This window comes from Mastacembelus armatus, chromosome 3, assembly GCF_900324485.2.
Source record: "Mastacembelus armatus chromosome 3, fMasArm1.2, whole genome shotgun sequence".
Taxonomy (NCBI): Eukaryota; Metazoa; Chordata; class Actinopteri; order Synbranchiformes; family Mastacembelidae; genus Mastacembelus; species Mastacembelus armatus.
Window position 1 is genome coordinate 24,058,502 of NC_046635.1, and position 12,804 is coordinate 24,071,305.

General features: G+C 38.7%; 1 protein-coding gene across 1 annotated transcript in view; it reads right to left on the bottom strand.

The window, feature by feature from the left end:
- The window catches only part of LOC113122748 (myocyte-specific enhancer factor 2A-like), a 35,101-nt gene that overhangs the window by 7,090 nt on the left and 15,207 nt on the right, over positions 1-12,804 (bottom strand). The window contains exons 2-6 of the mRNA XM_026294285.1: positions 10,450-10,638; positions 6,746-6,949; positions 949-1,083; positions 590-800; positions 298-351 (exon numbers count right to left, since the gene is read on the bottom strand). Coding sequence (XP_026150070.1) covers positions 298-351; positions 590-800; positions 949-1,083; positions 6,746-6,949; positions 10,450-10,503 — 658 coding nt within the window. The 5' untranslated portion in view covers positions 10,504-10,638. The remainder of the gene's footprint in view (positions 1-297; positions 352-589; positions 801-948; positions 1,084-6,745; positions 6,950-10,449; positions 10,639-12,804) is intronic.

Sequence of the window (12,804 nt, forward strand, 5' to 3'; positions counted from 1 at the left end):
TTATATATCTGAAGTATATTTTGTTTTGGCATGTTTTTGTCTGCTTCTGTCATCACTAAATGGCTTTAAAGCTCACACAACAATTTTAGTAAAATTAGAAAAAAGTCTTGATTCTCCATGCAGTCCAAATTTTAAAGGGGGTGAGAAGAGTTCGTGTGTTAGGTCATTACTGAAGCCAGTTTAACATTATCTGGTGGTAAAGTATTTCTCCCAGCATAAGTATGATCAAAACTGTGGGCTGTGTATGTGTGTTTTATATGTCAGAGTGTGTTTCTAAGAATCCTGTAAGATACATACCCGCTGGTCCAGATCCATTTTGCAGTGCCAGATCTGAACTGCCTTGCAGGGTACCTGAAAACATATATGTCTTGATATCTGATTTTATTTTCCACAGGTTTGCATTCTGTAACCTCTGACATGGATCCAATGTTGTTGGCTTAGCTCAAAGTCTGTTTGCAGCTTTTTTTCCTATGCTGTTTCTGCCAGTTTCTCCCAATGTGCCAGTATTTCTCAAATGCTATGCTGTATGCTATCCTTCACCACACAGAAGAACATTAAATAAACATTAAGCACATGTGAGCACACACACCGGTGTTTCCAGTGCTGTGAGGTCTTTGTGGCGAGTCTATGTTTCTGTGGAGGTGTGTGTGATGTGAGGAGAGGATCATGCTGTCAGTCAGAGCTGCTGTAGCTGCAGCCAGTGCCTGGGAAGTTGCTCCTCCTCCTCCTCCTGCACCAGGACTGTAGGCCATGCTGCCTGGCACCACATGCATGAAGCTCTGCTGTGGAAGGCCTGTGGACTAGCAAGGCAGTGACATAGAGATATCATGAACAAAAACATTTTGATGACCATCAAGCTTAGCTATCTTCCACGGATTATTAAAAGGTAAAAGGTGAGTAAACAAATACTGAGAATAAAATAAAATGGTTAAATACTACACAACTTACAATTTTATGACTCTTCATCATGTTGTCAAATTCCTCATTAATCTTCTTGTATTTCTCCTCAGTACTGGGAGTGAGGATGTAGGAGGCCTCAGTGTCTGGGCTATCACAGCCTCTGTGCTCCTTCTTGTTTAGGGCCTGTGTGTGAAATAAGGATCGGAGGTGAGGTTAAATAAGAAAGAAACAGAAAATACAACCACAGCCACAGGTCTTTGGCACAACATACAATGGCCTGTAGATACAATTGCCGATATTGTTACATTGTGGTCAGCTGACTACTGAGATCCAGAAATGAACTTACATGTGTTTCATGTTAAAACACATCAAAACCAATTTCTTACAAATCTGTTTTTTTTTTTAAATGAAATGAAAAAAGTCAAATGTTCAGCTGTACTAATGTTAGGATGCCAACACACCAAATTCATATTAGACTGTTAATTATCATAATTTACAACTTTCAACTTCTATTTTCTACTGTCTGATTCTCTGCCATTTTCTCTGGGAGTTTCTCATGTTATATTCACTATTTTATGAATCATAAAATGCTCAGTCCCACATTCACAAATTCAATGTACAATGTTAGCGCAAGAAATGCATTTATGTTTTGCATAAACAGTAGAGTAGCAGCTGCAATACATATTTTACCCTATAGAGGCTGTATGTTATTCTACTTTTGAGTGTCTGTGACTTGTTTGACTTTATGAGCTCTGAAGCAGCGTGACAGAAAGCTGGTCTGAGAAGTACAGATATTAACGGTAGTCTTCCTTTAGTGAGATGCTGCTACCACATCACAGCGTTATTCATCTATATCCACACCACCGGCCTTTTACACACAATGGACTTGAGCAAGCAGATATTTTTATAGCAAGCCTGAAACAACTTTGGGTTTGGCTGGATGTTTATTGTGGTGCAGGGTAGACAGACCAGGAAACAAAAGGAGAGTTGGCTGTTGATGCATCTGAGCACCACAGAGATATAGTCATCAAATCAGATTCATTACCACTCTGCCTGCAGGGGATCATATTACTGTCAGCACTACAGCTTAGACAAATATTCACAGTGCTGCAGAATAGCAGTCCTGGTAAAGGAAATGCAGGTCTGGGGAAGGAAGAACCTGAACATATGGTTACTTTACTTCACATTATATATTTAACACATCCATCATTCAGTAACCAACCTGACCTATGCTCTACCAACACAAGGCATATTACATGATCATAAAATTGTGAGCTATACATATGGTTTAAGTCCAAATGACATTAAAAGAAACAGTCAACTAAAAATATTACACGATTAGGCATCTCATATTGAAATTCAAAATTTCTAAGCCACCATAATAAAAGAAAATATGTAATTCCCAATGTAAATTAAAATAAATCCAGGCGGTTCATGTAGTTGAGATTTTGGGTTTAGGAAATTGGTTTAGCTTATGGACAGACTGAGATTAATTTACTGCACCTGGAATTTTGAACAAAACAAACAAACAAAAAAACAAATCATACTAACATCATGCAAGCCTGGATGATAACATCATTTCTCTGGTATCCATCATTTCTTTGCTGCTCCTCATTACACTGCATGTCATAGCTTGAAAAGGACAGACTGACAGACCAAAACAAACCAGCTGACTGTCTGTCCACCACATGTCCTCTGCATTCCCAGACACTAGTAGTTATTAGAAGCTTAAAACACTCACTTGCAAGTCTATTTTCACCACTGGCCAACATTGAAACGCCACTTTAACAACTGGCAACCACTTAAGAAGTCACACGCTAAATTCCTGCTCGATTCAATAGCTGTTTCCATTTCCAGGCTCTAGTAAACATCAATCTGAAGAGTATAAAGTGGCAAAGGATGCACGCAGTGTTTGGCTTGTTCAGTCAAATTTATGTCTGTCAAGTGAAAATAAATGCAGACACAGAGCCCTGAATCAATATAACTGCTGGTGCTGATGTCCATTCTGCTCATCTGCAAAAGAAAATACAGGTACTGTAAAATACAGTACCTGTATATGAAGGTAAATAAAAGTCCTGTAAATATAAATACTACAGTGAGTTAACACAACTCCAGAGCAAAATGCAGGGTCGTGAGAAGAAATTTTAAAAAAAAGTCAGATGAAAGATCAAAGGTTTTCCATCTCTCAACATCAGGAATATTTTACTCCATAATCATTCTCTAATGCAGGTGTGAACTTTGCTTGACTTTACAATCAAATGAGTAGGGAGTTGTTTTTAGATGACAGCTGCTAGCAATCATGTGATCACTAGTTTCTTTAAATGTTTCACACCATCCTCAGGAGGCTTCACTGCTTATCTTTAAATATGGGGGAGTTCCATCTCAATGAAAAACAAGTTGTTTTCTTTAGGGAATAGATAGTATGAGGGCAAAGAAGGATACACAGACCCATGAAAGGAGGATCTAGTGGATTTGTTCCAAGGCCCATAGGGCTATATGCAGGTCCACAGTTGCTGGTTTAGGCAACTACATCATGTTTGAAGCACTGCAGACTTCCTTAAAAAATGATTGATGGATCTGAGAGTGTGCGTCTCCTTATCATCTTAAATGTCAAAGGAAGCTTTAGCAGATCACCAAAACCATTTGGATCATTGTCACTATGAATGACTAATCTGCAACGTTAAGCATCTTAACATGTGAGGTGATGTCTTGTTGTTGGAGCTCCATCAAGGTCCCTTCTTTCCATGCAGCAAGTCTTTGCCAGTCTTTGCCACATTGCCCTATAGGCTAAGAATACAGCAGGCACCAGACTGTGTAGGATGTGACTGGACACGTCTCTGGGACAGATAAGCTCAGCACACACACTGTTAAAGGCCAGTTCACACATATTTTCCACAGATTGTATTATTCTCATACAGAGCTAAACCAATTCAACTACAGTTTAAAGTTTCATTGTGTTGCAGTTTTCACTTTTTGTTATTGTTCTTCATCTCCGTGCTCTGCAGGCTGAAGTGACTGCTCTGCATAACTTGGACACTGCTCTGTTGTTGTTGAAACTCAATTCTTCTGCCCACAGATCTGTCTCGTTATTATGACAAAAGTAATCTGTCAGTGAGATTAGTTGACCAGTTAGGACTTTCTAGTTGTTTTAGCTGGACGACCACTATCATTTACAAAAAAACTATTCCTGGCTTCCTCCTTCCTTTCACATTGACATTACAATTTTATCTCCTCCATATGGAGATATGTCTGAAGTAAAAGACTTTTATAGCTTAGTCAAAAGAAATTAAAAGACACTAAGAAATCAGTATTCTGTATATCCACAGTATAGTTATGGATCTTTGCAAGTTGATTTGTGCAACAGTTTGGGAAACTGCATTACCAGCATTGTCTATTGTTGTTCATGGCTATGTTACTGTTTGTTGTTTGCTGCTGTGATTCTCGACAGTTTGGTCACCTGTTATCACCACAGCTCGACCGACGAAAAAGAGAGATAAATAAATAATTTAAACTATTCCTTATAAACACCAAGGGAAGATAACTATGTCGGCTTCTTGCAAAAGGGGGAAAGGCCTTGAACTTACATTTTCCAGCTGTATGGTGATTGGTCAAGTAGAATTTACATTTCACAGTGTAACTTTAAAGTAATTGAACTCCCAAAGAGATGATGTATGTGCTGGATTTTGGAAGTGCTCATGTGCAGACTCCGTGTATGTGACTCGTGAAAAATGTGAACTGTTTCTGTGTTTGCGCCATCAGCAAACATCATTTTCCATTAAAGTGACAGTGAATCCAAAGACACTTTCCGCCGCTCCCTCCTGACTTGGGAAGTCTGTTGCAGGATAGGGTATTACTTTACACGTAGTCAAATTTCATGCATAATGTTGCAAATGGAATGACCAATATGTAAAAGAGCAACCTCTCACTTTCTAGACTTTGTTTTAACCAGCATGTCTGTCTGCATGACATTTGTGGGAAAAAACAAATAAGGGCTGAAAGCAGGCAAATCAAGCCTGCCTAATGGCGTACTGAGCCAACACTGGCGCCTGCTTGTGGTTTGCAAAAGGACAATTCACAAATATACTATTTCAAATCATTAAGGGCAATATCAATAATGCACATTAACAATCTCTACTACTACTATCAGACATTAAATTCAGCATTCAGCTGTGCTTGTCAGGGAAAGAAAGCAGCTGGAAAACATGCCTGGACTTACTTTAAACAAAGTGAGTATTAGAGCTTCCCTTTTTTATGGAAAGTCTTACAGGCATTTTGAAATGAAACATAGTATAGGAAGTTTAGCTTATTTTACACTTGTTATCTGGCATGTGGTACAGCACTGTGTGTAAAGTAGGGTGGATGGGAGCAGTAAAGTCATGCTCTGAGCAAAGCAAAGACGCATTAGGAGCTTATATAAACAGTCAGAACCAGAGTCACGATGGCCATTCATTTTTAATGAAAACAGCAGAAAAACACAGCTGAGAGACCATGATGCAACACTGCTCCTGTCACCAACTGATGACGCTGTGGGACATCACAAATTGGGTGGATGGATACATGTTACCGTATCACTGAAAACGTTGATGTGTGCAGTAGGCCAGCTATGACTCGTGTGTGTCAGTGCTTAGTAAACAGTGTCACAAATGATTTGCATTATCCAAATTTAGAGGGTCAACTTGTTAGTAACGACTGTTTTTTATCTAGTTCATGCATATTATTGACATCACAGTGTTTTGTATCAGCACTGCAAACATTTGGCCAGGTGTCACTTCCTACAAAAACAAAACAAAATACACATGAAAGGCTCACAGGACAGATCCTCCACTTTCATGTTTCTTCTGTATAGGAACAAAAACATATTTGCAGTTTGTATGAATTCTTTCATGTATGTTGCTGTATGTCATACACATTCATTAAAGTCTTTATGGAATATATGTAATAGATATTCTAATTTATAATTCCTTTATTCCGTATTAGGATTTCATTTTCCCATAGAGCTTCAACCAGTTGTATCACATTAAGTCCTGACAGTCTCGATTGTTCTGTACCATGTATAAGTCAGCATGAAATTACCCCATGAGCTAAGTTGTTAAAGGGCCAGTATTACATGGATTAATTCTTGTGTAACATTATATCAGGCATGAAGGAAAAGATTCATGCAATGGCTTTCCAAATCTAAAAGAAAATAGCAGTGATGGTGGCAACAGCTGGACGAGTTCTGCTGAGTCCTCTGACATGACACTTTCTAAGAATTCATCTTTCTGAAACACAAACTGCAGTCATTTCCTTCCTTAATCCTCCAAATGGACGCTAACAGCATCAGCACTTTCAGAACTAAAGCTGAGAGATTTTCAGCCATGATTGGAAAGACAGACTTTAAGTGTAAATCCTCAATAATATGTTTTACTGTTTCAGGATTTTGTCCTCTTTTTAAGCATTTCTGCAACTCTTTATTTCATTCCCTCTTTTAGACCTTTGTTTCCTCCTTCTTTTCCTTTTTTAAGTTATTTCTACACTGCACTCTGTATTTACTCTCTACTAAGTGGAAGACCTGGCATGAATGCACACTTTCATTTATCAAATGACAAAAACAACATCTTTGCTACCATTTAATGAGTGTTAAGGCAAAATTGGTTGTTGTCGAATGCAATATATATTAGTCATACTTCCACAGTATTGGTTTTGATAGACCACCTACATTGTCTTTAATAAGACAGACTTCGCATAAATAAGACTCCACTTAGTACCACATTTTTGTCAGGTCAAAGCTCTCCAGTGACAACTTTAGCACCGACACTATGATGTGAGGTGGGGATCAAGAAGAAATTTGTACTGTACCACTCACCTCTACAATGTCAGAGTTGGTTCTGCTCTCATGGGGTTCGTTGTACTCTGTGTATTTCAGTAGGACTTTGTCCATGTCGGTGCTGGCGTACTGAAACAGCTTGTTGGAGCTGTTGAAGATGATTAGGGCAATTTCACAGTCACACAGAACACTCAACTCATAGGCCTTCTTCATCAGACCAAACTTCCTCTTCATGAAAGTCACCTATAAAGGCAGAAACCAAGGATCAGTGTGTGTTTTTCAAATATCATGTCCCCTGATATCAATGAATGAGGGAAGAACTAATGAGAGTTTAGGAAGATGCCGATTTTGGAAATGCACACAAGCAATTTAATGCTCTAAGCCAACGGTACGGTCTGCAGCAAAGAGTGTTGATGCTTTTAAACTTAAACTTAAAACCTACCAAAAAATACAATATGTTCTAGAGTCATAAAATCACCTAAAATGGTGCAGTGGCAGAGTTGTAAGCAGAAATTAAAAATTTCTAAAAACCTGATTATAATGCAATTTATATCATTTTTATATTTATTTTGTCATCCATGACTGCCTGTGGATAAAAAAAATAACCATTCAGATATTCATCAACGGGTCAATTATTACATGTACATTCTGCTGCAGGCTCTAGTCAGAGTTATGTGGTGTCCATTGTCAACATCAGATGCAATGATAAAAATAATGACACACAACTGAATTGACATTTATGTTTCATCTCAGGCATTTAGTTGCTGCTGCTCTTACCCAGAACAACAGATGAGGCTATTACTATAGTGGTAGCATGACACAGGATGCAGCTGACAGTGAAATTCACAAAGTCAGACACCATCAGCACCTCATAGTCATAAGAGATAAGAGAAGACATTGTCTATATGTCTATATGTCATATAGGATAAGAAGAAGGGAAGAGGTGGAGCAAATTGGGTGAGGTCTTCAAACCGAATTCCCCTAAAAAATGGTAATAACTTGGAAATTTCTACTGATTGAGTGGAAATATGGGTGGGGAACGCAACTGAGTAATGTTTCTCCTCACCTAATAATTACTATGAAGTTGATATAAAATATAAATGTTAAATATTACTCCAAGCATTGTACTATAGTGCACTGTAATATTTAAAATTATAATAGTCATGTTAAAACCTCCATGTTCCCCAAAACTACCAAGTGCAATTCTACCATAAAGCTGTTTTGCATTGCCCATCAAACCCACACAGGCCATACACTAATCATAATCTCATCCCTTTTTGGTATGTAGCTGACTCCCTGAGTGAGTCAACTTTATTCATGTAGGCTTGGCTTCCTAAAATCACAGGATCTGGGATCCTGACTCATATCACATCATATCATCTTAAAGTTTCCTTTGATTACCACATTTTCTTACACCTCTAAGATTTTTTGCAATATTCAATATGACCCTACATACTTCATTTATTTTAATATTTCCATTTGTTCACCACTGCACAGCTGAAGTCTTCCACTTTAGGCAAGGAAACAGCTTTACATAAGTGATTGATAGTTCAGGTACTTGCTCAAATGCAATATTGCAGTAGTTAATGAAGTGAGGAGTGTAAGGTTATTCAATCTGCTGAAAACATATAAACATAGACATGAACAGATATAACATCAGTACTAATCCAGACTGCCCCTTGAAACAGCCCTGTTCTCCAAAAACTGAGAACAAGGAGTCACTTACACTGTCACTAGATAAATCTATCCACAACTGATTGATGAAAGTCAGACTTATGACTTACTAAGCTGGTTTTGAGCCAAATGCTGCAGGAATCTCTTAATCAGAATGACAATTTTCTACAGTGCTGTTTCCAGCAAGCATATGCACATTTCACACAAATATTTAATCTGTTCAGTAGAAAACGCCCACTTCTCTCCCTGTGCTTTTCTGCTCTTCTTCCTATTAAATGTTCCTGAAATTAACAAGTTCGTCTCTACGGCCTCATGATCACTGCCTATTGACTGATCACAGGAATATTTTCTCAAATCTGTTACTTCTGAGTACTGACCTCCTTGCAAGAGACAAAGGCCATATGCAGAATGCAAAGCAAAAGCTATGTTGCTGTGAGTTACATGTGGAGAACCTGACTGGCAACAGCTCTCCAATTCTAATCCTCCTAGAAGCTTTTACCCAGCAAACTGTAAAATGCCATTAAAGGTATGATAGCACTTATTTATTTTCCATCACAGAAAGCCAGACAGAAAAAAACTCATTTTTCAGTCTCCTATTTCATTGTAAGAGTATGTCTTTTGTAAAATATTTAACATTTTCCCAATGGGGCAGCTCTGTCATTTGTATCCAGCACAGTGTAATTTGTTTTCAAAATGTCTGAGGAGCAAATTCTCCTCAGCCAAGATATTGGAGCTGCTGTATCAGATGTTCCAGTTAGGGAGCAAAGGCTGCATCAGATGGCCAACCAAGTTCATGTTCAACCAAGCTGAACGTTTGTACATTTGGAACAGCAGTAGTCACTGAATGAACGTAGCATCTCATTACAGTAACTGCATTAGATGATAGCGGTAAAAAAGGGCGCCACAGTTCTTGCTGTGATTCCAAGGGTAGTTCATGTTTGTTGGCAGGGAATTTTGTTCTTTCAATTTCCTCTTTAAAGAATTTTCTGACTATATTCGTTCTTGATTATAACTTAAAAATTAATTTCTGTGCAAAGAGATAAAGAGCTATCGTGTTTCTCTTTGGTGACAGCTGGTGTATCCTTGGTGCATATACACAAAACAGCTAAAAACATTTGAAACACTTGACAGATAAAACAGTAAACACAAGTCAACTTCCCAAAATAGAGGACAAGAACCTAAATATACAGCAGGCTCCAGTGATAGTGCACACCCGACAGCTTAGGCAGTGTCTATCTAAAAATGCTTTGACCAAGACAGCCAAACATCAAATATAAACATCATCATATTTATTTTCCAGCCACATCCCTATTTCCACAGCCTGCGCCTTCCTTCCAGACAGGCTGGTATTTGTTGTGCTGTTGGGGGTGATATATATAGAGTAGACAGACAGAGAGGGATTCCAGTGGGCAGCAGTGTGGCTGAGCGAGGAGACGGTGAGGAGAGAAGGCCACTGTGTGTCCTTAGCACCGACCCACCCTGCTAATGACAGGGTGCCGTCCGGACCCAGCTAACCCCAAATTACTGCCCTTGCCACCAGCTGTGACCGCTGCACTCTAAAAAGTGAAACGGCTTATAGGAACCTTTAGGAGCTCTTTAGATTGAAATCGTAAGGGATCCACAGAAGGTTCCTGAACCTGTGAACGTGAATAGTTTCACGTCCATATAATATGTCATCATTCTAAAGAACGCTTTAAAAATTCTGACTCCAAATATGCATTTTGTTCCTTTGCATCTAGAATAAACACAATAAATCCCTAGTTTTAGAGTGATCCCTTAGCAGGATCCAAGGGAACATCAACACATCAAATAACATGAAAACAAAACATAACCAAAAAAATTACTACAGCTACAGTACATGTTGGTATCCACAGCAGAAATACACACACTAAGTTTTTCTATTGATTCATGTTATCATACAGAAAATGTAGAGAAATATTTAACAGCACAGTGTCCGGGACAAGGAACAGCAGCACATGTGCACATAAGGTCTTTACCCAGAGGATTCGGTGCAGAAAAACAACAGAAATAATGTATAATGATAAGATGTAATATAAGAAGACACTGACCTGTCGGTTCCTCTCATCTACGATCCGGGTGATCTGGATCTTCTTCCTCCCCATTGTCAAAACAGTGTCCACAAACTGCTGAAGTAGAATATCAGTGGGTCGCCAGATAGTTAAGAGTTCAACTGGCAATTCTTAACACATAGTCCCACTGTCAGTTCTGTTACTCCCGTATCAGCTTGGCATCGCTTGCTGAAAAAGACCAAGACAGAGACAGAGTCAACGAAATCCAAGTGGGATTCAACCACCACATCACGAACAGTATCAAAAACAGATGAATTCATAACATGCATGTTCACAAAAGTTAAAGGCAGGGTCTTTCCTTCCATGTAGATTGCCAAAACCCAGGTTGTTTAAACATTGATTTTCCCATCTATTTCAAAAGGCTGTGTACCTACATTTACAGTGTTACAGACTATGGCCTGCGTTAGCATGTTTACCTCTGATGGGTCACTTTTGCAATGAGACTCCATGCTTTCCTTTCATTCTTTATGCCTTTTTTCTTCTCAGTTCAGTATTGTAATTTACTGTGCTTCTTCACGTGACAGCGATGAGCACCACTAGGAGGGCATAAAGCACATCTAGATTTACTGACCATCAAGTAATCCAGGGACAAGGATGAGATCCCTTACTGGCTTCCACAAACACAGTAAGCTGTGTTTGTGGAAAGGACTGAATTTCCCTTTTGTTACAAGCAGCCTTTTCCAAAGCACTTTTGGTCTCAGAAGTCTTGGAAGCTAAACTGTTACCACTGGATGTACACCAAACATACCAAGAAAGGCAAGAGCACACTGACTGAGAAAGACAAGAAAATAATCTACTGCCTCTCTATCACGCACTTTGTCCAATTGACTCCAAACTCTCTTCCACAACACATGAATCCTTCATGTGCCCTAACATAAATATTCAGCCCTGCAGCCTTGGTGAACTTGCCTCTGCTATCCTGAAGTGCCCACCTGCTTTGCTGTGTCCCTCCTCAGCCTCAGTGTTTCTGAGCCCTGCGTTTCCCAGAGCTCCTTAGCTCTTTCCTAATCTCATCTGATCTGGGAGGAGGCAGAGAGTGAGGCGAAGCCAAGCTTTATCCTAACCCTCCCTGGATTACTGCAGTATGTGAAACCCAGAGCTGAGCCACCAAAACCCCCACTGCAGACCGAGTTCACAGGATTGGGAGATGGGACAAATGCATTTGTCATGCACCAGTGGAATGCTATTGGTGACTTTTGCTGAATTAAATGACCTCTGGTTTTGATAAAAGATAATATATTTGAGTGCAAGTTACTTAAATGCCCCATAGAGCAAATGAATGCAGGATAAGAAAAATCAATAAAGAGTCTCATTTTGATTTAAAATGTACTTAAAGCTTAGCAGCTTTCTGAGCGATTGTTTCAGTGCATCTGTACTCAATATACATAATCATTGCATATTTCATATTCTACTATTTTTTTGTCCATGAGCTAGTTAAGTTGTAATGGCGTGTGGTTGGCAAGATGGTACACACTGTCGTTCCGATCCTTCCAGTTCACCACAAACCCAGATCCAAGCAGAACCTGCCAGGCCAGTTCAGGGCACACAGTATAATGGACAAAGACTCCTTGCATATTTGGGATTTAAAGGTCACAAGGACTTATCTGTTTTTACAATCTGGATAATTTGATGGTAAGACAAATATTTTAAAATGCGAGTAACAATCCTTTCCACCACTCTCCTGATTTGTTATTTCCATAAGAAAAGGAACCTTTCTTTCATTTAGCATGTTCTCGAGTGATGGCTCAGTGTAATTGCTCAAATGCTTAAATGTTATATTGCTGAGTTTGATTCTGCTAAGTAGCAATGTAAAGTCCTTGAAAAGCAGAGAGCACTTGCTAATGTGTAATAATTAGGTTACTGTGTCGATAATAATAATGTGATCTACTAAAAGCTACTGGCTTTAGCAATAATAGGTTTGAAACACATTAAATAACATATAATAATAAACTGAATCTTCTCTTGTCTGCCAGGATGAAAATCTCAAGCTGGGACTGACTTTAACACTGAATATTCACTTCTGAGTTTAGTTTGTTATTAAGTAAAGAAGATATTAAATATTTAGATATACATCTCTTTATTCCTCAACTGTAACATATTCCTTATTGTTTCAATTTAAAAATCTCAGTGAAAGACTTACAGTGGGTACGGAAAGTATTCAGACCCCTTTAAATTTTTCACTCTTTGTGTCATTGCAGCCATTTGCCAAAATCAAAAAAGTTCATTTTATTTCTCATTAATGTACACTCAGCACCCCATCTTGACAGAAAAAAACAGAAATGTAGAAATTTTTGCAAATTTATTAAAAAAGAAAAACTGAAATATCACATGGTC